This window comes from Lontra canadensis, unplaced genomic scaffold, assembly GCF_010015895.1.
Source record: "Lontra canadensis isolate GAN:19392208 unplaced genomic scaffold, GSC_riverotter_1.0 scaffold71, whole genome shotgun sequence".
NCBI classification, from domain to species: domain Eukaryota; kingdom Metazoa; phylum Chordata; class Mammalia; order Carnivora; family Mustelidae; genus Lontra; species Lontra canadensis.
The window spans coordinates 1,666,504-1,690,999 of NW_022631065.1; the positions used below are offsets into that span (position 1 = coordinate 1,666,504).

General features: G+C 45.7%; 2 protein-coding genes across 5 annotated transcripts; one reads left to right on the forward strand and one right to left on the reverse strand.

The window, feature by feature from the left end:
- Positions 1 to 2,000: 2,000 nt before the first annotated feature.
- GGCX (gamma-glutamyl carboxylase) lies at positions 2,001 to 12,913 on the forward strand. Of its 4 annotated transcripts, XM_032880659.1 has the most exons (15): positions 2,001 to 2,119; positions 2,523 to 2,693; positions 4,070 to 4,228; positions 4,814 to 4,979; positions 6,483 to 6,561; positions 7,007 to 7,113; positions 7,901 to 8,064; positions 8,387 to 8,652; positions 8,801 to 8,932; positions 9,313 to 9,464; positions 9,897 to 10,066; positions 10,282 to 10,412; positions 10,706 to 10,853; positions 11,013 to 11,208; positions 11,650 to 12,913. In XM_032880659.1, exons 1-15 carry the CDS (start codon positions 2,077 to 2,079, stop codon positions 11,840 to 11,842), a joined length of 2,277 nt encoding a protein of 758 aa, XP_032736550.1. In that variant the 5' UTR covers positions 2,001 to 2,076; the 3' UTR covers positions 11,843 to 12,913. The 4 variants fall into 4 exon arrangements, with proteins under 4 accessions (XP_032736550.1, XP_032736553.1, XP_032736552.1 ...); XM_032880662.1 differs by lacking the exons at positions 2,001 to 2,119; positions 2,523 to 2,693 and having other exon boundaries at positions 4,139 to 4,228; positions 4,746 to 4,979; XM_032880661.1 differs by lacking the exons at positions 2,001 to 2,119; positions 2,523 to 2,693; positions 4,070 to 4,228 and adding an exon at positions 5,233 to 5,464 and having other exon boundaries at positions 4,859 to 4,979.
- Positions 12,914 to 15,099: 2,186 nt separating this feature from the next.
- Positions 15,100 to 22,244, reverse strand: MAT2A (methionine adenosyltransferase 2A). The gene is made up of 9 exons (XM_032880663.1): positions 22,008 to 22,244; positions 19,597 to 19,674; positions 19,373 to 19,495; positions 18,759 to 18,871; positions 18,531 to 18,674; positions 18,144 to 18,362; positions 17,689 to 17,871; positions 17,403 to 17,536; positions 15,100 to 16,739 (listed from the first exon to the last, which is right to left on the reverse strand). The coding sequence occupies exons 1-9, from the start codon at positions 22,096 to 22,098 to the stop codon at positions 16,637 to 16,639; spliced, it is 1,188 nt and encodes a 395-aa protein (XP_032736554.1). The 5' UTR covers positions 22,099 to 22,244; the 3' UTR covers positions 15,100 to 16,636.
- Between the last annotated feature and the right edge of the window lie 2,252 nt (positions 22,245 to 24,496).

The window sequence follows — 24,496 nt, forward strand, 5'->3', positions numbered from 1 at the left end:
TACTTGTGGACATTGGACAAACTATGGTTATTCAAACTGGCACATTTGGCAGGTATCTTTTTTTTTTTTTTTTCCAAAATGAAAGAAGTGTGGCTGTTCCTCGAAGGGAAACAATAGACAGTATTTGTTGCCAATGAATAAATTTGAACTTTCAAATGAAAATTAGAATTTTGGAAAACTTGTATCTGCCACTGTGAGCTTGGCAGCTTCCCAACATTTAAGAGACTCTGCATTTAGAAGAGCAGTATAACTCACCAAACCAATGTTTTCCAAACGACTATATGCATGATTTTGTAAAAGGTCCAAAGTGGGAGATGTACCAGTGATTTCAATGTGACAGAGCATGCAGTTCATTGAGATGATTTCAGATTCTACACTTTTAAAATATTTTATTTATTTATTTAACAGAGAGAGAGAGAGAGAGATCACAAGTAGGTAGAGAGGCAGGCAGAGAGAGGGGGAAGCAGGCTCCCCACTGAGCAGAGAGCCCGATGTGGGGCTCGATCCCAGGACCCTGAGATCATGACCTGAGCTGAAGGCACAGGTTTAACCCACTGAGCCACCCAGGTGCCCCTCAGATTCTACATTTGACTAACCTGTAAAAAACTACCACTTTTAAGTTTAGGTGTGTTATCAAACAAGGATACCCACAATTACCTAAACGTTACCTAAAAACGTTATTAAAATGCTTCTTCCAGGGGCGCCTGGGTGGCACAGTTGTTAAGCAGCTGCCTTCTGTTCAGGTCAGGATCCCAGAGTCCTGGAATCCCAGAGTCCCTGCTTGGCAGGAAGCCTGCTTCTCCCTCTCCCACTGCCTCTGCTTGTATTCCCTCTCTCACTGTGTCTCTGTCAAAAATTAATAAATAAAATCTTTTAAAAAAATAAAATAAAATGATTTTCCTTTTTCCAACTAAGTATCTGTGAGGCCAGATTTCCTTCACATACTTCAATCAGCACCAGATCAAATGCAGAAGCAGATATGAGAATCCAGCTGTTTCCAGTTAACCCAGACATTAGATTTGCATATGAAACAATATAGTACTACTTGTGCAATTTTTTTTGTGGAAAACAAACTTTTTCCATATAAGTTATTTATGTAAACGTTTTATTTGTAAACATGGCTTATTACTTTTTTTTTTTTAAGTGACTCAATACGTATTTTAAACATTTCTCAGTATAAATTTCCAGTACGGTAAATGTGGAAAATATAACCCACATAAATAAATGCTCTTTAGGGCTCTCAGTAATGTGTAGCAGTGTAAAAGTGTCCTGACACAAGAAAATGCGAGTACTGCTTTTCTATGATGCCTTTCTGTGATCCTGCTGGCCAATCCCATGGCAGAAAATTACATACTGTAAGTGCGGTTCAAGACTCACCTCTAGGGATCCTCCCTGATCGACCACACTCTACGCGCTGCCCCTATTCTACATCTTCTAAAGCTACATCTACATCTACATCTGCAGCTGTGTCGTTCAGGTTTCCCCAGCTCATTTCAAACCTCTGGTTCTTGGCAGGTACTGGAAGAGAGAATAAAGCAACTCGCACCCTCTCCCTACGCCGGGACAGCCCTTCAGGTGCGTCCTCAACTCGGAGGTCAACGTCTTGGGGGAAAAAGTGACATTTGCACCCGCATGCTCACGTCAGGGAGCACGCAGGAACCCCACAACCTGGAGAGACCTAATGGGGGCGGGGGTGGTTGGGTCAGGGAAGTTGTCAGGACTCTGAGACTTGTTAGGACTGAAAGCGCCAAGGGCTTTGGGACGCTTCATGCTAAGACTGGTCTAGCAGCTGAAGATGGGCGTCTGGGGGAATCCTGGCTCCTCCTCCGTCACCCCGTCCGGCGATACCAGCCGTAGCTCCCTCTCCCCCCACCGCAAGGTTCCTCGCTCCGCCCTTTGCCGCCAAGCAGGGAGTAAGCGACGCCGGCGAGAGCTGTTCACGACAGTCCTATCTAGCGCTTTCCGGCCGGCCGCCCGCGTGCTGATGTGTCGGTGAGGCGGGGCTTAGGGAAGTGAGTCCTCCCGTCGCTACCTGCTAGTCTATCACCGCTTTGGCCGTCTTGCCTCCGCGGAGCCATGGCGGTGTCTGCCCGTTCCGCGCGGGTCCAGCCGGACTCACGTAGGCTCAGAGTCCTCCCTTGCGGCGGAGGGAGAGAGGGGCTCTGTCTCAGAGGGGTGGGGGTGGTAGGACTGCCCTGAGGGACCCCGGGAAAGGGGTTTCTGTTTGGAAGGGGCTTGTAGAGAGAGGTTGCAGTATGCGGCTTTGGGGTGATGGTGACACACTCGGGGCACTTTGCGGTTAGGGGGCTATAGTCTGAGAGAGGTTCTGGCACACTGGGAGATCCATCCAGAAGGATCTGGCACAGCGAGGATGTTTCTAGTAGTCAGAAATAAATGGGAGAACCCTGATAGGGAGAAATCCTGGGGCTGTAGGGGCTGTGGTTTCTGTGTTTTGGGGAGGAGCCGATTTTAAAGCACTTCCGCCCCCACACCTGCAGATACACTTTTCTGTTTGCTTGCAGATAAAGTACAGAAAGACAAGGCTGGACAGTCTTCAGGGCCGAGCCAGGGCAGCGGAATGGGGAAACTCTTGGGGTTTGAGTGCACAGATGTTTCCAGCTGGGGAAGGCTGGTGACCCTGCTGAATCGACCAACGGATCCTGCCAGCCTGGCTGTCTTCCGTTTTCTCTTTGGTAAATGGGGTTTCTGGAGCGACTAGTGTGATGATGGGTGGGAGAATAACCATCATCCCTTGCGCAATTCTTGGTTACTTACTAGTGACTTGCCTCCCTTTTCTTCAGAGCTGAAGATACTGATTTCCTGGAAGAGATCTTTGTGGAGTTTAGGATCAAATCCGCCTTTGTCTCCTCTGATTAGGGATTGGAGGGCAGAAATGCTTTGATCTGAGGCCATAGGAAATACAGAGGCAGATGACCAGAGACCCATCTTGCTTGTGGCATGAAGTTGCCCAGTAACTATACTCAGGACCAGACCTCAGAGAAATAGCAGGGTGACAGGGCTGACATTTTGGCTGTGACTCCCTAATCCAGAGTTTCCTTACTCATAGGCCACAGCATGTATGCTTGGAATGGGTTACAAATGTGCTAAGATATTAATTCTTTTAGCCCAGTCTCAACTGGTGGCAATTTTGCTCTCTGGCGGACATTTGGCAATGACTGTAGACATTTTTATTTGTCACAACTTGGGGGAAGGGGAATAGGTAGCTACTGGTATTTACTTAGGAGCCAGGGATGCTGTTGAGTGACCAATGGTGCACAGGATAACCCCTCCCAGCAAATAATTAACCAGCCCAAAATGTGAGCAGTCCTGAGGTTGAGAAACCCTGCCTTAACTGGAACTGGCCTCCTGACCTGAGTAGCCCCTTCTGTTTGCTCTAGTGTGGTAAACCAAATACTGTTTTCTGGGTGTGCTAAGAAGTGAAAAGTTAAGACGCACCATCCTAGAGCACTTTTTATGGCCTCGGAGGACAGAAGTTAATAATTCAAGGTTACCTGAACAGCCTTTATAGGATTTTGTACACTTCTCTTATTTAATCCTCATTGTAACCCTCTAAAATTCATTTTAAGGATTTTTATTTATTTGAGAGAGATACCGAAAGAGACAGCGCACACAAGCAGGGGGAGGGGCCGAGGGAGAGGGAGAAGCAGGTTTCCTGCTGAGCAGAGAGCCTGATGCAGGGCTCCATCCCAGGACTCTTGGATCATGACCTGAGCCAAAGGCAGACACTTAACCAGCTGAGCCATCCAGGCACCTCCTGTAACCCTGTAAGATACTATTGAGTCCCTTTCTCAAATAGGGAAGGAGGAATTGGCTCAGGGAGGTGCAGTGACTATCTGAGATCACATAGCTGGCATAATGCCTAGCACAGAGCAGACACTCAGTAATTATTGTTGAATAATGAATAAATGAATGAATGAATTCATTTGTTGAATGAATGAATAAATGGCAGAGCCAGGGTTAGGTAAAAAGTCTGACCCTGGAGCTGGGTGCTGTGTTCCACTGTTTCCTTTGCTGAGGCCTAAGGGTGCCTCCTCGACTGCCTTCCCAGGGCTGATGATGGTGTTGGACATTCCCCAAGAGCGGGGGCTCAGCTCTCTGGACCGAAGATACCTGGATGGGCTGGACGTGTGCCGCTTCCCTTTGCTGGACGCCCTGCAGCCACTACCACTTGACTGGATGTATCTTGTCTATACCATCATGTTTCTGGGTGAGGGAAAGTATGGGAGAGATGGGAGTATTGACTAGCCTCCCTAAACCACAGAAATACAAAGCATGCCGGTGAATGACCAAAGTCTTGGGTTCATTATTTCACTTCTGCTGTGACTCCTGAGCTGAAGGCAGAGGCTTTAACCACTGAGCCACCCAGGCGCCCCACTGCTGTGACTCCTAATATCATCCCGCTCCCTGTGTGTCATCTGAGCTGTTACCCCATGAGTCTTTTTTTTTTTTTTAAGATTTTATTTATTTATTTGACAGACAGAGATCACAAGTAGGCAGAGAGGCAGGCAGAGGGAGAAGCAGGCTCCCCGCCGAGCAAGGAGCCCGATATGGGACTTGATCCCAGGACTCTGGGATCACGACCCGAGCCGAAGGCAGCTGCTCAACCAACTGAGCCACCCAGGCGTCCCTCATGAGTCTTTTTAAAATGCTAAAATAACATTTGATTTTTCATTTGGCTTTGTGATTATAAAATGTCCAATGACTTTTCTTAATCCCACCCACAGCCTGTCCTGGGGGAACTGGGCCTCTGGTGACCCTTTGACCTCTTGATCCTCTCCCCCACAAATCCCAGGGGCACTGGGCATGATGCTGGGCCTGTGCTACCGGATAAGCTGTGTGTTATTCCTGCTGCCATACTGGTATGTGTTTCTCCTGGACAAGACGTCATGGAACAACCACTCCTATCTGTATGGTTTGTTGGCCTTTCAGCTGACATTCGTGGATGCAAATCGCTACTGGTATGATTCTAGGGGAAAGGGGAAAAGGGTTGGCTGGGTCAGGATGGTTACCAGTGGTAGGGGTCCGGTGAGATCCTAGAATTTGCCCCAGCAAGCGTATTTTCAACCATGCTTTGCAAAGTGTGGTTATAGGGTCACACTTTGGTCCAGATGAATTTGGGAAGGGGAGGAGTCAGTGAGGTTGGGGCACGTGGGATGACAAAAAGCAAAATGGCTCCATTCCTACCCCTTCACTCTTTCCATATCTCCCCAGGTGCCTTGATCTATCCACTTCCTGTAATCCACTTAGAAGAAGAGAAGACTAAAGCCAGACATAGATGTTTTCAGATACTTCAAGGGTGGTCATGTGGAAGAGGGAGCAGACTTTCTCTGTGTGAGCCCAGAGGGGCAGAGTTAGAGCCAAGAGTAGAAGTTGCTGTGAGGCAGAGTCATATCAGAAGGAGAGGGCCCACCAGGGCTGCTCAGCAATGCTGTCCTGGGAGGAGGTAACCCTCCCCCCACCTCTGGCTTAGGTGACCATCTCTCAGGGGAAGTGGTGAAGGGATTTGGAGACAGGGTGGCAGGGTAGATGACCTCTAGGGATTCTCCCCATTAAGCAAATAGGAGATGCCAGTAAGATGGGTATCGGGAAAAAAATCTCAGACGATGCCTTTGTTAGTGACTTATCAGCCATTAATTATACCTAGACATACCCCTTTGTAAACCTTTAAGCTCATTCAGATGCACAGGTCTGATCATATAAAATTAAGAGACAGTTTTGACAGAATGTTCATGAAAAGTTCCATTTTTATAATTTTACGCAGTTTGAAAAATACTTATCCCTTACTCAGGGCTTTCCCCATGGCCAGGCACTGTACTAAACACTTTACATTTTTCCTCATTACAGTGCCATGAGGCTTTTAACCACAAGTTAAAAGCACAGTTGTGCTTTTAAGCACAAGCTGCCCCTTCCCAACCTCTCTGCTCATTCATTGTCTTCTTGAAACCTGCTTTGCTTCTGTCTCCCCAGAATACATCTCGTTTTAATATCTTGTGTTTATTGCTTCTCTCCCAAGTTACCCTCCAGCACTAGTTCCTGACATCTAGGTCTCTGAGATGTCAGTTTGGTTTGGATATTGAGATTTTTTTTTTCTTAAATGTACTATATAGTTACATACACCTTTAACTTTTCAAACACTCCCTCAAATTCATTCTTTTTCAAATTCAGTCATATTATGAAGCATTGTAATCCTTTTCCTGATTTGGTCCGTTAAGACAGACTAGTTGACTCACTAATTAATGGTAACCACTGAACCATGTGTTCTAATGCACTAGTAGTATTGCTATTATGACTGAAAATAATCACTGTTAAATTTGCTCCTATACTTCTAAAGAGCCTCAGAAGATCCCAGAGGACCAGAGAGGATAGGGGAAATGGCCTGGGATAGATAATTACACTTAAAAAGAAAAGTGGAAATGTGTGGGATTAAGAAGCTCTCCTTAACCTTACTACCCTTGGTGTAGGTCTGTGGACGGCCTGCTGAATGCCCGTAAGCGGAATGCCCACGTGCCCCTTTGGAACTATGCTGTGCTGCGTGGCCAGGTATAGGATTTTAGGAAAGCGGGGGGGGGGGGTGTTCTTCCACAGCCATTGTCAGCATGACCATTTTGCTGCCAGGCTATGCTGTACTCTGCCTCCCTGGAGCTTCCCTTTTTTTTTTTCCCTTTGGCTGGAAAGCAAGGCTGACTCTTGAGTTTCCAGTCCCCTAGTCTCTGGGTTCTCTTACCTCGTCGTGGAAAGCACAGAGCTTTGCCCCTGCTAGCTGAGCGTCCTTACGAGAGATCTAGGCTTCATGACTCCCCTTGGGACCCAATACCGTCCCTGGCATTGGTAGAATGTCCATACGCGTGAAGATCCCAGATAGTAGATGGAGTGAATGTAACCTTCTTTAGGGCCTGAGCTCAGATCAGAACTTAGGTCATTTTAGACCTGCAGAAAATCAGGTTCTTTTTTATTTGAACCTTCGCTTTGCATTTTGTGTTTGCAGATCTTCATTGTGTACTTCATCGCGGGTGTGAAAAAGCTGGACGCAGACTGGGTGGAAGGCTACTCCATGGAATATCTGTCCCGGCACTGGCTCTTCAGTCCCTTCAAGTGAGTGGCAGGCAGAGCAGGCGTCTCCTTGCGGCAGTGGTGCACAGCGGGTGACTCGCCTCCCTCAGGGCTGCAGGAATGGCTGCTGTTCCTGCTTTGCCTGAATTTGCCATGTGCTTTCCTCTGTCCGCTCATCTTTCTCTTCAGCAGAAGGCAAAGTCAGTGATACCAAAACATCTAGGTCTTACCTGCCCCTTGGAGACGTATGGGAGGGGCAGAACGAAAGGAAAAAACTAAAACCGGAAAGAATCAGAATAAGGTGACCTGGTGCATGAGTCCGAGCTCCCAGCTCACCAGGACTCCTCGGCCAGTGGACTTAGCAGATGGACAGTCCCTGCCCTGACAAAACCATTGTTGCCACCTCTTAGAAAACTCTCGATTTCTCCCTTACTCCCGTTTTTTCTTTCCTCGCTTTTTACTCTGTTCTTTTTCCTCTTGCCTATTATTTCCCAGTTTCAGACGTTTGATTTTATTATGTTAGTTGGTCATTCACCTTTATAGTTTCTTCTCCTTTATATCCTCTGTGGAGAATCTACCACCCCCAGGAAATCTGCCCTTGGTTAGCACATAGGGTACATTGAAAAAAATTTGAACACCTAAAGGGTATGGAAATAAAAGGGGGTTGGAGGCTCTACCACAGGGTGTCTTTATGTAGAGTTCTACCCACCTGCTAGGGTACTTCCTTTGGCAAGGACAGGGTGAGCAGAGGCACATTTGCTGTGAATGTGCCGTAAACGCTGGCTTCTCCAGTGCACTGGTGGCTGACCTCTGTCTCCGGTGTCTGCAGACTAGTCTTGTCCGAGGAGATGACCAGTCTACTGGTAGTGCACTGGTGCGGACTGCTGCTCGACCTCTCAGCTGGTTTCCTGCTCTTTTTTGATGCCTCAAGGTCCATCGGCCTCCTCTTCGTGTCCTACTTCCACTGCATGAATTCCCAGCTTTTCAGCATTGGTCAGTACCTCTGGTCTGGTAGGAGGTGGGAAGCCACCGGTGTGCGGGGAGCAGGAGACGGCGATGGCCACGGGAGCTACACTGAGTCAGATGCAGTCACTGACATGGCAGTAAACGGGAGGAAAGGACTGGGGCCTCTGGGCTCAGCTTGTATGTTGCAGAGTAAGGCATCTCGGGGAAATAAGACCGCTTGAGTTACGAGCTGCTTTCATCACAGGTGGAGTACCGGGGAGAGGCTTCCGAAAGGAGAGGGCTTGAGGGGTTTACCCATGTTCCCCCCAGCCAAACTCCTGAAACACTTATTGCCTCCCTCCTTTTCTAGGTATGTTCCCCTACGTCATGCTGGCCAGCAGCCCTCTCTTCTGCTCCCCTGAGTGGCCCCGGAAGCTCGTATCTCGCTTCCCCAAAAGGCTGCAGGAACTACTGCCCCTCAAGGCTACCCCTCAACCCAGTGTGTCCTGCATGTATAAGAGGAGCCGGGCCAAAGGTGGCCAAAAGCCAGGGCTGCGCCATCGGCTGGGTGCTGCCTTCACGCTGTTCTACCTCCTGGAGCAGCTTTTCCTGCCCTACTCCCATTTCCTCACCCAGGTATGTGTGACCTGGGGGTTAGCTAGGGAGGTGGCAGGGGGCGTGGCATTAGGGAAAGTGTGGGGCTGGTTTTGCAGCCCCTATGTTGGTTGAGGATGGGGTTAATAGGCGGACAGCTGGGCTGATCGCCTCTGCCCTGCCTTCTCAGGGCTATAACAACTGGACAAATGGGCTGTATGGCTACTCCTGGGACATGATGGTCCACTCACGCTCCCACCAGCACGTGAAGATCACCTACCGTGACGGCCGCACCGGCGAGCTGGGCTACCTTAACCCTGGGGTGAGACACCTGATGTTGATGACCTCCAGTTCGTCAGAGCTCCCTGGACCATCAGGGTCTGATTTGGTCCTAAACATAATTGTAAAGTAAAACATAATCTGGGTCCATTCAGCCCTTTTCTCAGGAGCCAGGTTGACCCTTCTTTTGTTGAAATTAAAATAGGGTAGTGCCATTCACTTCTTTGAATTGAAATAAGGTTTAGGAAAGGTAAGTAGTAAAAAGCCCAGCAACGAAAAATTCTCCCCCAAAGACAAGTTCAGGTTTTTTTCCCCCTGGTCGAAACAGGTAACAGGCAGAGATCTCTTGTGCTGTTGGCGGGGCATGAGCTGTCTGGGAGGTTGATAACAACGAGGTGGGACTAATGTGGGGGTTTGGGGCAGGTATTCACACAGAGCCGGCGATGGAAGGATCACGCAGACATGCTGAAGCAATATGCCACTTGCCTGAGCCACCTGCTTCCCAAGTACAATGTCACTGATCCCCAGATCTACTTTGATATTTGGGTCTCCATCAATGACCGCTTCCAGCAGAGGTGGGCAAGGGGAACAGAGAAGGGGAAAAATGAAGTTTCACTCCTTTTGCCAAGATGAATAGCCCATGTTCCCCAGTGTTGGCTTGCTTGAAAGGCTGTCCTCTGGTGCATGTACCTGTTCACCTGGTTGTGGGCATAGCTGATTGCTTCCAGCAGGGGGCACCATCAACCAGAAGAAAAGGTAACTTTTTTTTTTTTTTTTTTTTTTTTTAAAGAAGCTGTTAACGCAATTCTCCTCAGGTGGCCACTAACCCCTTATTCCTCCCCCTTGCTCCAGAATCTCTTGCCTCTTCTCTCTGTGCCCCACAATGGCACTAACGTGCTGACATAAGCCATTTTTTCTATTTGGGAACAGTGATGAAAGGAACAGAACCAGAAATTCTGGTGGGTTGGGGGCTGTGGTCTCCTTAGAACGTGGTTTTCTTTCCTAAGGATTTTTGACCCTCGTGTGGACATCGTGCAGGCCGCCTGGTCCCCCTTCCAACGTACACCTTGGCTGCAGCCACTGTTGATGGACCTGTCTCCCTGGAGGACCAAGTTACAGGAAATCAAGAGCAGCCTGGACAACCACACTGAGGTGGTCTTCATTGCAGATTTCCCAGGTAAGGAGGAAAGCAAAGAAAGCTTTGCTGTCTTTCCCTGTGGCTTTCTTGGCCGGGGACACTGCATGTGGTAGAGGAGGGAGGAGCATTCTTGCTGGGAGGAATATTCTTGAAACCTGAGGGGTGGTAGCGGTAAAGGTGTGATGTCTCTGTTCTGGCTGGGAGTGATTTCATCTTCCATAGGATGGGATGGGGAACTCTGTTGCCCCTGGCAGGGCTGCACCTGGAGAATTTTGTGAGTGAAGACCTGGGCAACACTAGCATTCAGCTGCTGCAGGGGGAGGTGACTGTCGAGCTGGTGGCAGAACAGAAGAATCAGACTCTTCAGGAGGGAGAAAAAATGCAGGTATTTTGCTGGAATTAACAATGGCAGAAAAGTTTAGACGAGTGGAGTTAATTTATCAGAGACTCAAAAGTGCGGGCTCCCAAAAAAAGCCTCCTTTGCTTTTGATGAGGCTGTGAATAGCCTCACCAGGATTCTAGAAGTCAGTTCCTTTGGACTCCAAAATGCAATGAGAAGAAAGTGCCTGGGTAAGGGACCAGGGTGGATTGGGGTACAGTGGGGAATGCACAAGGCACATAGGCTGCTGAGGGAAAAAGGTTAGGGAGTGAAATAATCCATTTCCTCCCCCTTGTCAGTTGCCTGCTGGTGAGTACCATAAGGTTTATACGATATCATCCAGTCCTTCCTGCTACATGTACATCTACGTCAATACTACAGAGCTGGCATTGGAGCAAGACCTGGCGTATCTGCAAGAATTAAAGGAGAAGGTAGAGAATGGAACTGGTGAGTATATGAAGATTTGGCTGAGAAAGCACCTGGTTATGAGAAATCAGGGCTGTGAATGAGGATATAGCCATTAAAGAATGAACTTGAAGCTTCTGACTGGTGAGAGTTCTAAAGGAATAATCTCAGTGATTTCTCTTTTTGCCATCTTCTCGGCAGAAACGGGGCCTCTGCCTCCAGAGCTGCAGCCTCTGCTAGAAGGGGAAGTACAAGGGGGCCCTGAGCCAACACCACTGGTTCAGACCTTTCTTAGACGCCAGCGAAGGCTCCAAGAACTTGAACGCCGGAGAAATACCCCTTTCCACGAGCGGTTCTTCCGCTTCTTGCTGCGGAAGCTCTATATCTTTCGCCGCAGGTGAGTTTTCCACAACAGTACTGGTCAATGTCATCAGATGGTTGTGAGTTGGGTAACTTCTCTGGGGAAGGTAATGGCAGGGTGTTTGTGGAGGGTGGTACTTTCCCAGGAAAGGACAGTCTAGTGCTAAGTATCTTTTTCTTTCTCCATTCTTTCCCTGACTTAATGGAAGAGTCAGTGACCTGTGTCTGGTGGCCTGCTGTCTTGTTCTGCCTCAACTTATCACCAGACTCTTGTGGGTTATTCCTACCAGATTCTGGAATCCTTTACCAGACCATATAAAGAGTGGGGTGCCCTTCCAGCTGGGATGGGTGGGTCACTGGGGGGTATTTTCACTTATGCCTGAATGAGAGAAGGTAGGACCAGCTCGCCCTAAGGGCTTTGGCAGGAATTCCTATGTAGAAACACTTTAGACTGGGTGAACTTTTTCCTCTTTTTCAGCTTCCTGATGACTTGTATCTCGCTTCGAAATCTGGTACTAGGCCGCCCTTCCCTGGAGCAGCTGGCCCAAGAGGTGACTTACGCAAACTTGCGACCCTTTGAGCCAGTGGGAGAGTTGAGTCATTCAAACACAGATTCTTCAAATTCTAATCCTCCTGAGCCAAATTCTGACCATGTCCACTCAGAGTTCTGACTTGGGTACAGATGTGGGAACAACCAGTCATAGGACCATTAACCTGTGTAGTGGGAATGTGAAGAAATTGATATTTTACACATTTTTTCCTTTGTCTGTAGTTCTTTTAAATTCAGAGAGGATACCTTAGAGGAACCAAGGGAGTGAATCAAGGATAAACTTTATCATATCAAGGTTAAGGGGCTAAGAGGGGTTTAAAAGCAATGTGAAAATGCCCTTCTAGGATAAAGGGGTAAAAGGTTTAACGACTGGCTTCTTGGGGAAAAAGATTTAATGTACCATGATGACCTTTTTTCAAGTACTTGTTATATATATGCTAGGCGCTGTGTGAAGTATTGTGCCTGTGTTACTATATTTAGTTCTCACTAGCCATTAGCCCTATTTTACAGTTGGAGAAAGTGAGGCTCAGAGACAGTATTAATTTGCTCAAAGACAACACTTAGTAAGAGATGTATAGATGGTTTTACTCTCATCTATTTTACTTAAGGTCCCATACCCTGCCTCTTGTAATTTCTAGAATCACTGACAATAATAATGAAATAATGCAGCTTCAAATTTGTCTTCTTAGTTACAGGCAAGATTAGGATAGTGATCAAGTTCTAAATGCGCAGGGTAATTTTTTCTTCTCTACAGTTGTGATTTCTTCATTGTTACTATTATGTATACAGCCAGTAGTTTTTTCCCTAGCAGCTATGAGAATAGTTAGAATAGGACAAAGTCAAACTAATAAGGAAATTTAGAAGATTGGTAGTAGGTCCCTTGAGCTCAGTGTATTTAGCATTATTCTAGCCTTTAGTGAAAAGAGAGTGATGTAAAGTAGGAATTAACCAAACTTGGTTATGGATTAGGGTATGTTTGCAGTTATTCTGTAGATCTGGATGTACAGGGTGATTGAGGAAGCACCTCAATTCCTTAAAAACTCAAAAACCTGGCACTGGGCTAGGAAGTAAGAATGCACAGAGAAAAAAGGTGGGGGAAAGCAAGCGCCTGCTCTGGATGCTCTTGGTCTCATAGCAAAGACCAGCAGTGAATTAGCAGTCCCAGCAACTTCAATAAAGGATGACATCTCTATTTTCAGGCTTCTCTTCCCATGCCCCACCCCACCCCCGCCTCCTCAGTCAGTGGTTCTTTCCTCTGCAGCTGCCTTCTCACTGTACACACTTGGGATGATTGTGTCCACCTCATGGTTTCCAGTGATGCTGCTTATTAGCTTTTTTTCCTGTGCTCTTCACCTATACATCTAATTCACTCCACCTGGGTATCCAACAAAGCTTTCAAACTCTGTCCTAAACATAACTTTACATTCATCCCCAGCTCAGACCTGCTTCTCCTTTATGAGTGGCAGTTGTTTTTTTTTTTTTTTTTTTTTGGCCAAGCCATCTAAATCCTGAGTCTTCCTTTTTTCTCATTTCTCAAATTCTAAGTTGTATCAGTTCTACCTCTTCTTCAGTCTGTTCATCTCTAGTACTTCCTATATTCTTTCACCCTTAGACTAGAGTAGGTGCAGTTGTGCAGGTTGGGCCTGAATTAAGGGCATCCCACTGAAGCCTGATTCCTACAAGATATTGTGTGCGTTAAGCTAGCAGTAGCTGTTCCACAGGGTATCTTGATCACTCTGGTAAGAATAGTGTGGGGAAACACTGGTTTTCAATAGTTTTGCAGATCTCAATGACACAGTATACTGTGGCAATGTCCTTTGCTATCTTGTTCCCCTGCACTACCTGCCCGTCCTCCCCATGCCTATTATTTGATGGGTAAGAATAGTTCTTTTGGGGAAGGGACTCTTAAAGAGTAGTTTTAATATAGGCAAGGATGCTATCCTGAAACTGTTAGTATACCACCTTTTTCCCAGTGAAAATGTTGGGGTGGGACGGAGTGGAACGGTAGTCATCTTAATACTGTTTATGAGGAAAGCTGTTCAATGGAATAAATCTTCAGTTCAGATTTCAGGAGGAAATCAGGCCCTGTGCAGCCGTTATAGGAATGGGCTGTCAATGTCCTTTTAGCCAGGCTTTAAAAGTATTCCATTTTATTCTACTCCCAGCATTTGGATCTTTTGTCCCTTGACCCCCAGGTCATCCCTTCAAAACTTTGTAGAAAGTCGATTTCCTTCTAACCCACACATTTGACCTTTCCTTCCATACATGGCCTGCATTATCACCCCAGTTGACATCTTTGGTTCTCTTCTCCCTGGGCTGCTTATTTTTCTTCACCTTTAGAAACTTTTTCCCCATTAGGCAGAAGACAGGTCCTTTACAAATATCCTTCCCCAAGCTCCTTAAGGTCCAGTTTATCTTCTTAGCAAGTACTGAACCTAACCTTAATTTCCCTGGCGCTGTCCCACCAGCCTATAGGCACCCAACTCTTCCCGAATCATTCCCCTTATCGGACCAGCATAGTTGTTTTGACAGCAATGTGTTGTTCATTCTCTTAAAAAAGCTTTTTGAAACTTTTTAAACAGATTTAACTTTGGCTCCCCTCCTAACATAAATTTTTAAGCCTCCAAAGAGGTATAATTAAGCATTTCTTGGGTCTCACTTACATTTATAGGTCAGCAGTAAAAAGTTGAACCATTTGATTTTCATACATGCTCGTGTAAACATGCCAAGTAGCTGTCTGTACTTTTAGCTCCTAGGCTTAAAAAGGGATGGTTGTAGTTCTTGTGTAGACCACTCTGTACACAAACTCAGAATAGTTTTAGAAACTTACAGCATCTTCACTATAATTGTTAAAATTTTCACTTTAGCTAGCTTATAAAATGAATTAGAACCTGGCCCCCTCACCACTGTTCAAAAATTTGGCCAACTGTGTCATGTACTGAACATAACTTGCAGCCTTTAACATCTGTTTATAATAAAGGGATTAATACTTAAAGCATATTTAAGACTCTTTCACAGTAGAAAGCTAAATAATGGGTTTAAGCTTAAGAGTAAACATTACCATTCCATGTTTTGTCCTTGATCTTGGACAATTTTAAAACATTCCTGGTGGTTGAGTGGCTGCTACAGTAAGGACACATGGATCTTGGCCATTGTATCAGCCAAAAAGGTAGTGCTGGACAAACAGATCAAATCTTGAGTATTTTTCTTCATGCTAGGGATCGGCTTTACAAACCTATTGAAATGCTTGCAGTCATGGTTGAAGAGGTGTGAGGTGATTTCCCTGAACCATGAGAAGGTTTACAATTATTCAGGGATAAAGAATATATTCTCAGATCATATTCATACCAAAACACTTTTAAAGAATAATGGACACAGTTAAGGTAGAACCTAGCATTTTATTTAGATCTTCATTAAACTGTTGGAATTGAGAACCAGACATACGTAATAAACCTCCAAAAATAGATCCTGAAAGGCACTTTCTGCTTAGGGCAAGCAGTCATGGAATAAGCATGTAAACAAGCTGGCTTCTCTGTACCACACCAGCCAAGTCCGCTTTCTCCATGGCCAGCCGCACCAGCTCTGCCCTCCCTTCTGTTAACACCAGCCAGACCCCCTGTAGGTCTAACCCAAGGTTTTTCTGTAGGACACCTTGGCCTACCTGGGAATGCTGGAAACATGTTGTTAAAGGAATCATGGTGTTGAGGAAAAAAAAAAAAAAAAAAAAAAAAAAATCTTTTAAAAGCTGCCATCTGAGGTGATGGCTTCTCTGTACTTACGCCATACCCCAGAATACAATAAATAAGCAATTAGAAAATGTTCAAGTATGAAGGGATTTCCTCCTCCCCGCCAAAAGCACTGCTCTCTGAAGGAAGCTGGTTTCTCTGTAGCTACACCAGCTGTTCAGAAAGCTCATTGGACCTGGTTTTGAAAATAAAACAAAGTTAAAACCCTGGGAGGAATTATTGTGCAGTGTGGAGTACTCAGTCTTTCTTATAAAGAAAAAAAAAAGTTATCTGGTACCAAAGTGTGCAACCTACAGACCCTCAGGTACTGCCCTGTGACTTCTCTGTATGACATCACAAGGGTGCCAAGTGCCTGTTTTTCTAGAGCTAGGAGTTGGTGGTTTGGCTAGTGCTGAAACCATGCATAGGGTTGGTTTACTAAATAAAAACCTTATTACGTACGTCCTCCAAAAGACAGCTGAAAAGTGGAGAGATTTTGATTTGGTGCTATTTAAGAGATGGCAATTAAGAGCATAAGCACCAGGGAGATGGTTTAATGGTAACTGCCTTTTTTTTTTTTTTTTTTGTCAGGCTAGAGCTCCAACTGGAACTTGCGTTACATGCAAGAGTGATTGGATAGGGAACACTCCCTGACAAAGAGCTACATAATTAGAAATGGATCAAGTTATAGGAAGATAAGGGAAGGCTTCACATTCATAATAGAGCTCAAGACATTACAAATTCATGCTGACAGGGCTATGGCATTGCCAGACAGAGGCTATAATGGAACTACAAGTACTTTACGTGCACATTACAGGACATTTTCAGCATTTGGTGGGAAAGTCAATGCAATTAGGATTTTAGAAGGTTGGGTGATAGGGCACAAAGGTTCAATTTCAAAAAGCATTATTTACTACAGTGTTGTTGGTTTTTTTCTAGGCAGTTACATGGATCACCTATGCTCACTAAATTCATTATAATGGTGAACAAAACACCTAGGGACAGAATAGCAAGCCCAACTTACAGTCCCCCACACAAGCTAAAATTCATGTCATTGACTAGGAGTGACTGCAACTGATCAGGAGCTGAAAGAGGACAGGAAAATTTAGGAAGAAGGGCCCTTTCCCTCAGAGCTTGAAGGCTTCTCTGTAGCCTACGCCAACAAGTCTGGGGAAAAAAGGCTAACACTTTCAATATTTAAGCTTTTTGGGCACTTCCCATGGGAAGCTGTCCCTACCAAAGTGGCCATAGGCTGCAGTCCTCTGATAAATTGGCTTCTTCAGATCCAGATCCCTGGAATATACAAGTCCGTAACTTAATATGTAGCATTCAATTAAAATAAAGCAAAACAATCAGCAAGACTCATTTTCAAGAGTTCTGGCAAATGAGTTCAGTTCTCTGGGGTTTGCTAGGAAAAAAGTTTGTGGCAGAAGTGTTTGTTACTTCTCTGGTGTCCAAACTCCTCGCACAGTCCTTATTAGTAACTACAGTTCTTGTTTTTCCATCCTTGGCTCAACAAATATGAAAACTTGTCATTATTCTGAGAAATTGCAAGTATCAAAAGCTCTTCTGAGATCATGGCATACTTACCAAGGTCCCATGCCCACACCCTGTTTATTTCCTTTATAGCAGCCTTGAATATCCCACTTATTTGTACTAATTTCTTTTAAGTAAAATAAACATCCTTAGATAACACAAGCACAAATCCCCATTATCAAATGTGGAAGACTTTCTAGGATGGTTAGTCTAAGCCATGGAGCACTGTAGTTTTAGATTGTTCTTAACATAAGCCTTTACTAAAGGCAATTTAAAGATAACATCAACAGTTCTAGGACTTAAAACATTTCCCCACTTGAGGAATCTTCAGACCTTCACCTTGATTTGAATATATCTCAAATATATGTACATACACCCACACCCTCATTTTTAACTAGCAATAGGCTTTACCATCTTTACCTGACAATGACCCCAGGGCGGAGGTCAAAATTCTTCTTCACAATCTCTAATAGCTCTCTCTCACTCTTCTGAGAGGTGCCATAATGGAAAATGGAGATAGACAATGGATGAGAAACTCCAATAGCATAAGAGACCTAAAAGGATTCAAATGTCATAAGAGTCAGTGTTTAAAAGACCCACACACTTATGTAATACGCTGGTATTTTAAAAAAAGACAAATACTATGCTAAATGCCCTCCCACTTGCATGCCTTCTAATCACTCCAGTTACACAAAAAAATATATACCTGAACAAGAACCCTTCTGCACAGACCTCCTTTAACAAGGGATTTTGCCACCCAACGAGCAGCATAAGCAGCTGAACGGTCCACCTTGGTATAATCTTTTCCTGAAAAGGCACCTCCTCCATGAGCTCCCCAACCGCCATAAGTGTCCACAATGATCTTACGGCCAGTCAAACCAGCATCACCCTGAAATTACAGGATTTAAGTCACTTTATACTTAGTGCTTTCCAATAAACGGTTCTGTATCAGGTTTGTTAAACACCTATTCTGTATCACTCAGCAAATATCCTCAGAAGAATCAAATGCAAAAAAAACCAAAAACTATACTGTAGCTAATAAAATGTGAAAGCATCTGGCTGTTTTCTAACCACCCCCCCCCAAAAAAGGTGACAATAGTCAAATTTGCAAGTCAACATAACAGAAAATTCAAAAAAGTTGAATTGTATATAAGGCCTTACCTGAGGCCCACCAATAACAAATCTGCCACTTGGCTGTAGATGATAGATTGTATCCTCATCAAGATATTTTGCAGGTACAACTGCTTTGATGACTTTCTCCTTTAGGGCATCCCTCATCTCATCAAGGCAAACCTCTTCATCGTGCTGAACAGATATAACAATTGTGTGGACTCTGATGGGAAGTACAGCACCTCGATCCTGCATGTACTGCACAGTCACCTTGAAGACAAAGCAGATGATCAGAGCATCAGTTTACTAGATACAGAGCCAAGACAAACCTAAATTATAATACAAAGGATAAATACTAGTCTTTTTCCAGTTAGCTTTAAACAAGTTTACTGATGTTCTGTGAAGTATGTGTAATCCAGCTTTATAATCATCACTTACTTGAGTTTTAGAATCTGGACGTAACCAAGGCAAAGTGCCATTGCGGCGTAGTTCAGCCAGTTTTGCATTGAGCTTGTGTGCTAAGACAATAGTTAAAGGCATACATTCCTCAGTTTCATCAGTGGCATAACCAAACATCAAACCCTAAAAAAGGAAAAAGTCAATGTCATCAATCCAAGCTTTGGAATTTAATGTTAGAAGAGATGCAGATAGTCTACACCAAGGTACCTGGTCCCCTGCACCAATGTCTTCCTCGTTCCGGTCAAGATGAACACCTTGAGCAATATCTGGTGACTGTTGCTCCAAGGCTACCAGCACATTACAAGTCTTGTAGTCAAACCCTACAAACAAAACAATGCCTTAAGGAAAAAAAAAGGGGGGGGGGCACAAAGAAATACCAATGCCTTCTATTTACAACAAGTATCTGGAATTTTAAATACTGCTATATCAAATACAGGTATCCCCCCCCCCTTTTCTGAAGTGTTTCACACCTTTAACAAAGACCTATACCAGTACTTGTTTTCATTGACTGAAAAAAATCTGCAGAGAATTTCTGCTTTTACCAAAAAAGCTACGTACTAATGTAGGTCTACTGTAAAAATGAAGCCTTTGCCTCATTTTGGCTTCCAGGTTGCACAGGAATGTCCCATTTTTGGATAGCAGGGGGAAACTTGTATACCTAAAACTTGGAACTTTAAGAGAATTAAACAGGGCTGGAACAACACAGATAGTAAAACTGTACAACTGGGATTAATGGTTTAGCAAGAACACTCTAAAGACAGAACTAGAGAGCTGAAAACGTGGAAAAATGAGCTTAGAAATGCCAACTCATTAAAACACACCTTTGGAAGAATCATCATATCCAATGTGTTTAATGGTTTCACGAACCACTTTCTGGTAGTCAACAGCAGCTCTGGATGTAATTTCCCCAGCAAGAAGGATCATTCCAGTTTTTGCAACAGTTTCTAATAAAAGATAAATTCACACTCAAATGTCACTCTTATGAAGTAATTTTCACAGTGTTACCTTTTCATCAGTTGGTAAGCAAGCAATGTTTAGAACCTACCACAAGCCACTTTGGCATCAGGGTCCTGCTGAAGGTGGGCATCAAGCACAGCATCGCTGATCTGGTCACAAATCTTATCTGCGGGAAAAAAGAATCCCGGCTCAATCTCTTTCTCTTATGGTCAATGGAATTATGTTGTTCCTCCTTATAAGTACTGCTATACAGATCTTTGGGAGACCTTTCTTTTAAAATCTGGTGAATGGGCACCTGAATGGCTCAGTCGTTAAGCAGCTGCCTCCGGCGAGGGTTGTAGCCCCAGGATCCTGGGACAGAGCCCCACATCAGACTCCCTGCTCACTGGGAAGCCTGCTTCTCCCTCTCCCACTCCCCTGCCACTTGTGTCTCTCTTTGTCAAATAAGTAAAGTCTTTAAAAAGTAGTAACAATAATAAAAATTGTGGTAAAACCTACAGAACATAAAACTTACCATTTAACCATTTACAAGCATGGAATTCAGTGGAATTTCAAATATGGAGATCTTAATTGCTGTCTAATTATAAGTACTGCTTTACCAGAAACCATTTGCCAAATGATGGATATAATGCTGCATATTACTTGAAAACGACACCAGTCTTAATATAGCTGCACCACAAGCTCCCCAATTCAGATCAGCCAGCAGAATGCCCAGCACATTTAATACATTTAAATTCACTGTGATACATGCAATTTACACCTTAGAAGGATTTCATCCCATCTCTGAAGTATTTCAGACATTTTGAAAAATTAAGTTCCCAGGCAAAACAATTTCCACTGTTAAACAGAAGAGCCAGATAATTGGAATTAATCAAGGCAGAAAGTTTATCTTCAAACTGAAAGGCAAAGCTGGGAAACATTTTGCTTTACCGTATTATTTCCCAAGGACAATTATACTGACATTTTATCCCCCAAATTTAAAGTCTTCATTATAAATCTAACCAATGAGAAAAGTGAACTGTTTTCTTCCCTTGTTATCAATTTCTCCCTGATCATAAGGAACACTAATCAGAGCAACAGAAAATATCAAAGAGTTAGTAAAATCACGCTCATGAACAGAAAGAATAAAATATCTGAATCTGCCAAAGTGTAATCCAGGAAAATGAGCTGAACAGGCTGGAAAATGTCCAAATGTATTCCAAATCCTTGTTTCTTCCCCACTTCATTGCCATCTATTAAGTGGGAAAACAGAAATACCTCCCCTAGAGATTCCAGGGGAATTGAATTTTCTACAATTATCCGGAACTATTAAAGCAGAATGTGTATGGCAGTCAAGTCAGAAGCTCAAGACTTAATTTACAACCTGCTATATGCGCCTATACCTTAAGTGACTAAATTAATAAAAGATGAATCAAATACATATGAAATTCTCAACACTTGAGGGAAGGTGGGTAACCCACACCAGAACACATGACCTTCCCTCATCAGGATCTTGGCGTCTGTCCTCTCCCACACCAGCAGGTTGCTTGTGGATTTCATCAGAGGCACAGCGGACTTACTAAACAGAAATGGATTAAGACCATTAAGACTTTAGATAACTATGTCACTGTGGTCATCCCAAGAAACAGTTATGTCCACTAGGTGATGTTTTCAGGCTGAGATTGAAAGTTCCTTGATACAGCTTCATTCGTTCACGTGTAAATTGATCTCCATAATGGCGGACTAGTGGACAAAGCCCAGAAAAGGAAATGTTCGGCAAAACCTTACCTAACGGTAAAGCACCCAAGACTTTAAAGGGAAATCCAACGCAATTGCAGCTTACACTTAATTCGTGTTTCCTATCCTTTTCAAACGTGGTCCAGATAAGGAAGGCCTCCCCCAACCTGCGCTATATTTAGTTGGAGACTGTCACCTTGAAGGCAAGGCCATATATTGCCGAAGGGCACGTCCGTCGTCTTCTGGGGGCCGTAACAGCCCAAGGCAAGGAATTAACAGAGACGGCACACGTCCCGAAGTCCGGGCCCCCCACTCCGCACAGCCGAGCGCGCCGGGAGCCAGACGGCTCCCCCTCGCCCAGATGCCACATGCGGCAAACACGTGGTTGCGGCTGCAATGCGGGGCGCGCGCTCCCGAGGACCGGCCGCGAGCACTCAGGGCCGGTCGCCCACTCGAGGGCTTTCAGACGGCGGGGCGGAGATGAGGAAATAGTGCCCTCCCCGAGTGGAGCACAGCTGCCCCGGCCCCCGCCCTTCTCGTTTTCTGGAATCTTCCGCATGCCAAAGCGCGCGGCCGGATGGGAGGAGAGGAGAGGAGAGGAAGGGGGAGGGGAGTGGCGGCCACGCGCTCGGCACCGGCGGCGCCACGAGGAAGGCGCGCGGCCGCCGCTCTTCTTACCCCCCGCCCGGCGAAGGCAACCAGCGTGGGCACCGCCGCTGGCGGGTCTCTGCCGGCCCTGCCCACGCCCCGCCCCTCACTTCGCTCCAGGGCCCGTCACCTCACCTGGGTGGCCTTCCCCCACAGACTCCGAGGTGAAGAGGAACGTGCCCTCCTCGATGAACGCCTCGTGAAAGCCGTTGAGCTGCCCGTTCATGTTGGTGTTCGTAGCGGTAAGTGTAAGTGGCGTTGAGGGAAAAGGGAGCGGCGAGGCGACAACTGCGAAATGCACAAGAAGAAGACTGCGTTCTACTCAGCTCGGGCTGGCGGCGCGGAGCGAACGAGGCGGCGGGCGATGCGGCCCAGTATTTATACACAGCGCCCGCGCGCGCCCGATACGGGCCCCGCCCCTCGGCACCGCGCGCCAATGCGCCACTCGCGCGGGGGTAGGCCGAAGGGGAGGTGCGCGGAAGGGGAGCCCGGGCTGAACCACTCCGCGGGGTAGGGGGAGCGAGCGGAGCTAACGCGCCCTTCCTGCGAATATTTAGTTATATTAATCACTTCTAACAAGGGCCAAGTGGAAGTGCGAGCATTTGCGGTCCTTGCACCCTTCCGTGCTCGAAGTGAAAGGAAAAGCGACGAAGACTTTATGGGCGTCTTCCCCTTGCTGTGACATGGCACTTCCCTTCCGACCGTTGACCGAGCTGTCTGTCCGCGAGGTCGCGTCCCCCAGCGGTGACGAAGAGAATCGGCCGAGGTTTTGTCCTCAGGCTCTGCCGGAGGGTCTTTCCGGCCGGCCCCGCCTTTAGATACCCTGGGGACGGGGAGCCAGTGGCCCTCGGCCATGTGAAAGTGGCCATCTTGGCTGGTCAGCGCACTGTTCTTCGCACGGCCTTATTCATCCCCACCCGGCGCGCAGCTGGGGGCTGGAAATCCTGGGGGTTGCTAGTAATTTCTTGGTTAATGCCTCGGTGGAGAAAATGGCCGAAAAGCAGAATAACGGGAGTTCTGTCATCGATTGCCGTCTTACTTCCACCACAGCTCTAAAGTTTCTGAGGGAGGCCCTTTCCCTTTGTTGCTCCTGCAGTGAGGGCCGTACTCCAGCCCCTTCTTCGGCTCAGACCTTTTCTCCGTCCAAGAAAGGAGGCCCCTCACAAGGCTGACCTGGCACTTGCTGACTTTCCTATGTCTCTGACGGGAAAATAATCACTGTTCAGAGTGTCTTTTCAGTCCTCTGTTCAAGAGACTGTTGAATATTTTTCTTGGGGGGGAAAGCCCTGTTTTAGCCTTTGTATGTGATTAAGCAGATCTCTTAGTAAGATGAAGTGGTCCATTTCATGAAGCTTTCACTTTAAAAGATCCACCTGCGTTTGTCCCAGTTTTGCCCATGAAGGGAATACAGGGAGAGAAGAAGAAAAGAACAAAACAAAACTTGAGCCAACAAGGAGTAGGAAGTCGGGAACGGATTTCATGGAGTCCGCGTTTGGAAGAAGCCCACAAGTGGAAAGGAGGGCAGGTGTCACTTCCTATCGTCCGGGGGGGCTGAGACGCCGTGGGGGTCTGGCGGGGGCTGTGGTCCTGGTTGTCCCGCATGCATTAACATCGGGTTTAGTGATGTTTTTAGGGAAAGGCCTGCTCCTAGGATAGGATGCACGTTTCCCTGGGAAGATGGAGGAGACCCCTTGGAACAGCCTCCAGCTGCTTTAACGCTCAGAGAATCAGCTAAATTCTGAAGAACAGTCCTGTCAGCACTGGAGAAAGGTGGGAGTTTGCCATTGGGAAACAATGAAAGCCCTTGGGCTGTGCTAGAAGCTTTAACAAAGGAGGTTAGGGAAGGACTCATGATCTCTTAGACTTTTCTGACCACATCCATGGTGGCTCAAAGCATGCAGCAAGGTTAAATCACGGAAGAGACAACATGTATGTTTTTATTTTTAAAACTAACCACAGAAAAACAACTGTATAAGACTATTTCATAATTTTTCTTGTTTTAGTGTATTTCATTTTTTTTTAAAGCAGAATGCCGATTTATTAACTCACAATGAGTAATAAAATTGCCAGCTGGAACAAATTGCGTGTGTAGGCTGGTCAGTGCATTATCTCCCAGCAGAAAAATCTATATGGGAAGCCAGAATATAATTAGAAGGTTATTTGGTTAATATGGAGTCAGAACAAGGGGATTAGTTAAATTTAATGATTAGCTCATTAAACCCGGATACCCCTATGCTACCAAACTCCACAGTGGGGCTGTTCCTGCCAAGGAGATTAGCATCAGCTGTTCATACTTGCTTACCTACTTCTCTTTCTTGCTCATAGTATGTGTAATATAGTGGTTAAGAATAAGGGGTTTTGGAGTCAAGCCTCTGCCACTTATTAACAGTGTTGAGCAAACAGCCTCTACATTTCAGTGTCCTCAGTCTGTAAAATTGGCATACTAATACTACTATCATAGGGTTGTTTCAAGGATTAAATGAAATCATGCAAGTAGTTTTTAGCTTTAGAACATAATAGGCATTTTTTTAAACATCAGCTGTAAAAAATAACCCTTCCGTGGCTTCTAATGGCTGTTCAGATAGAGAATAAAATCCCTCCATATCCGAATATGATTTGACTGT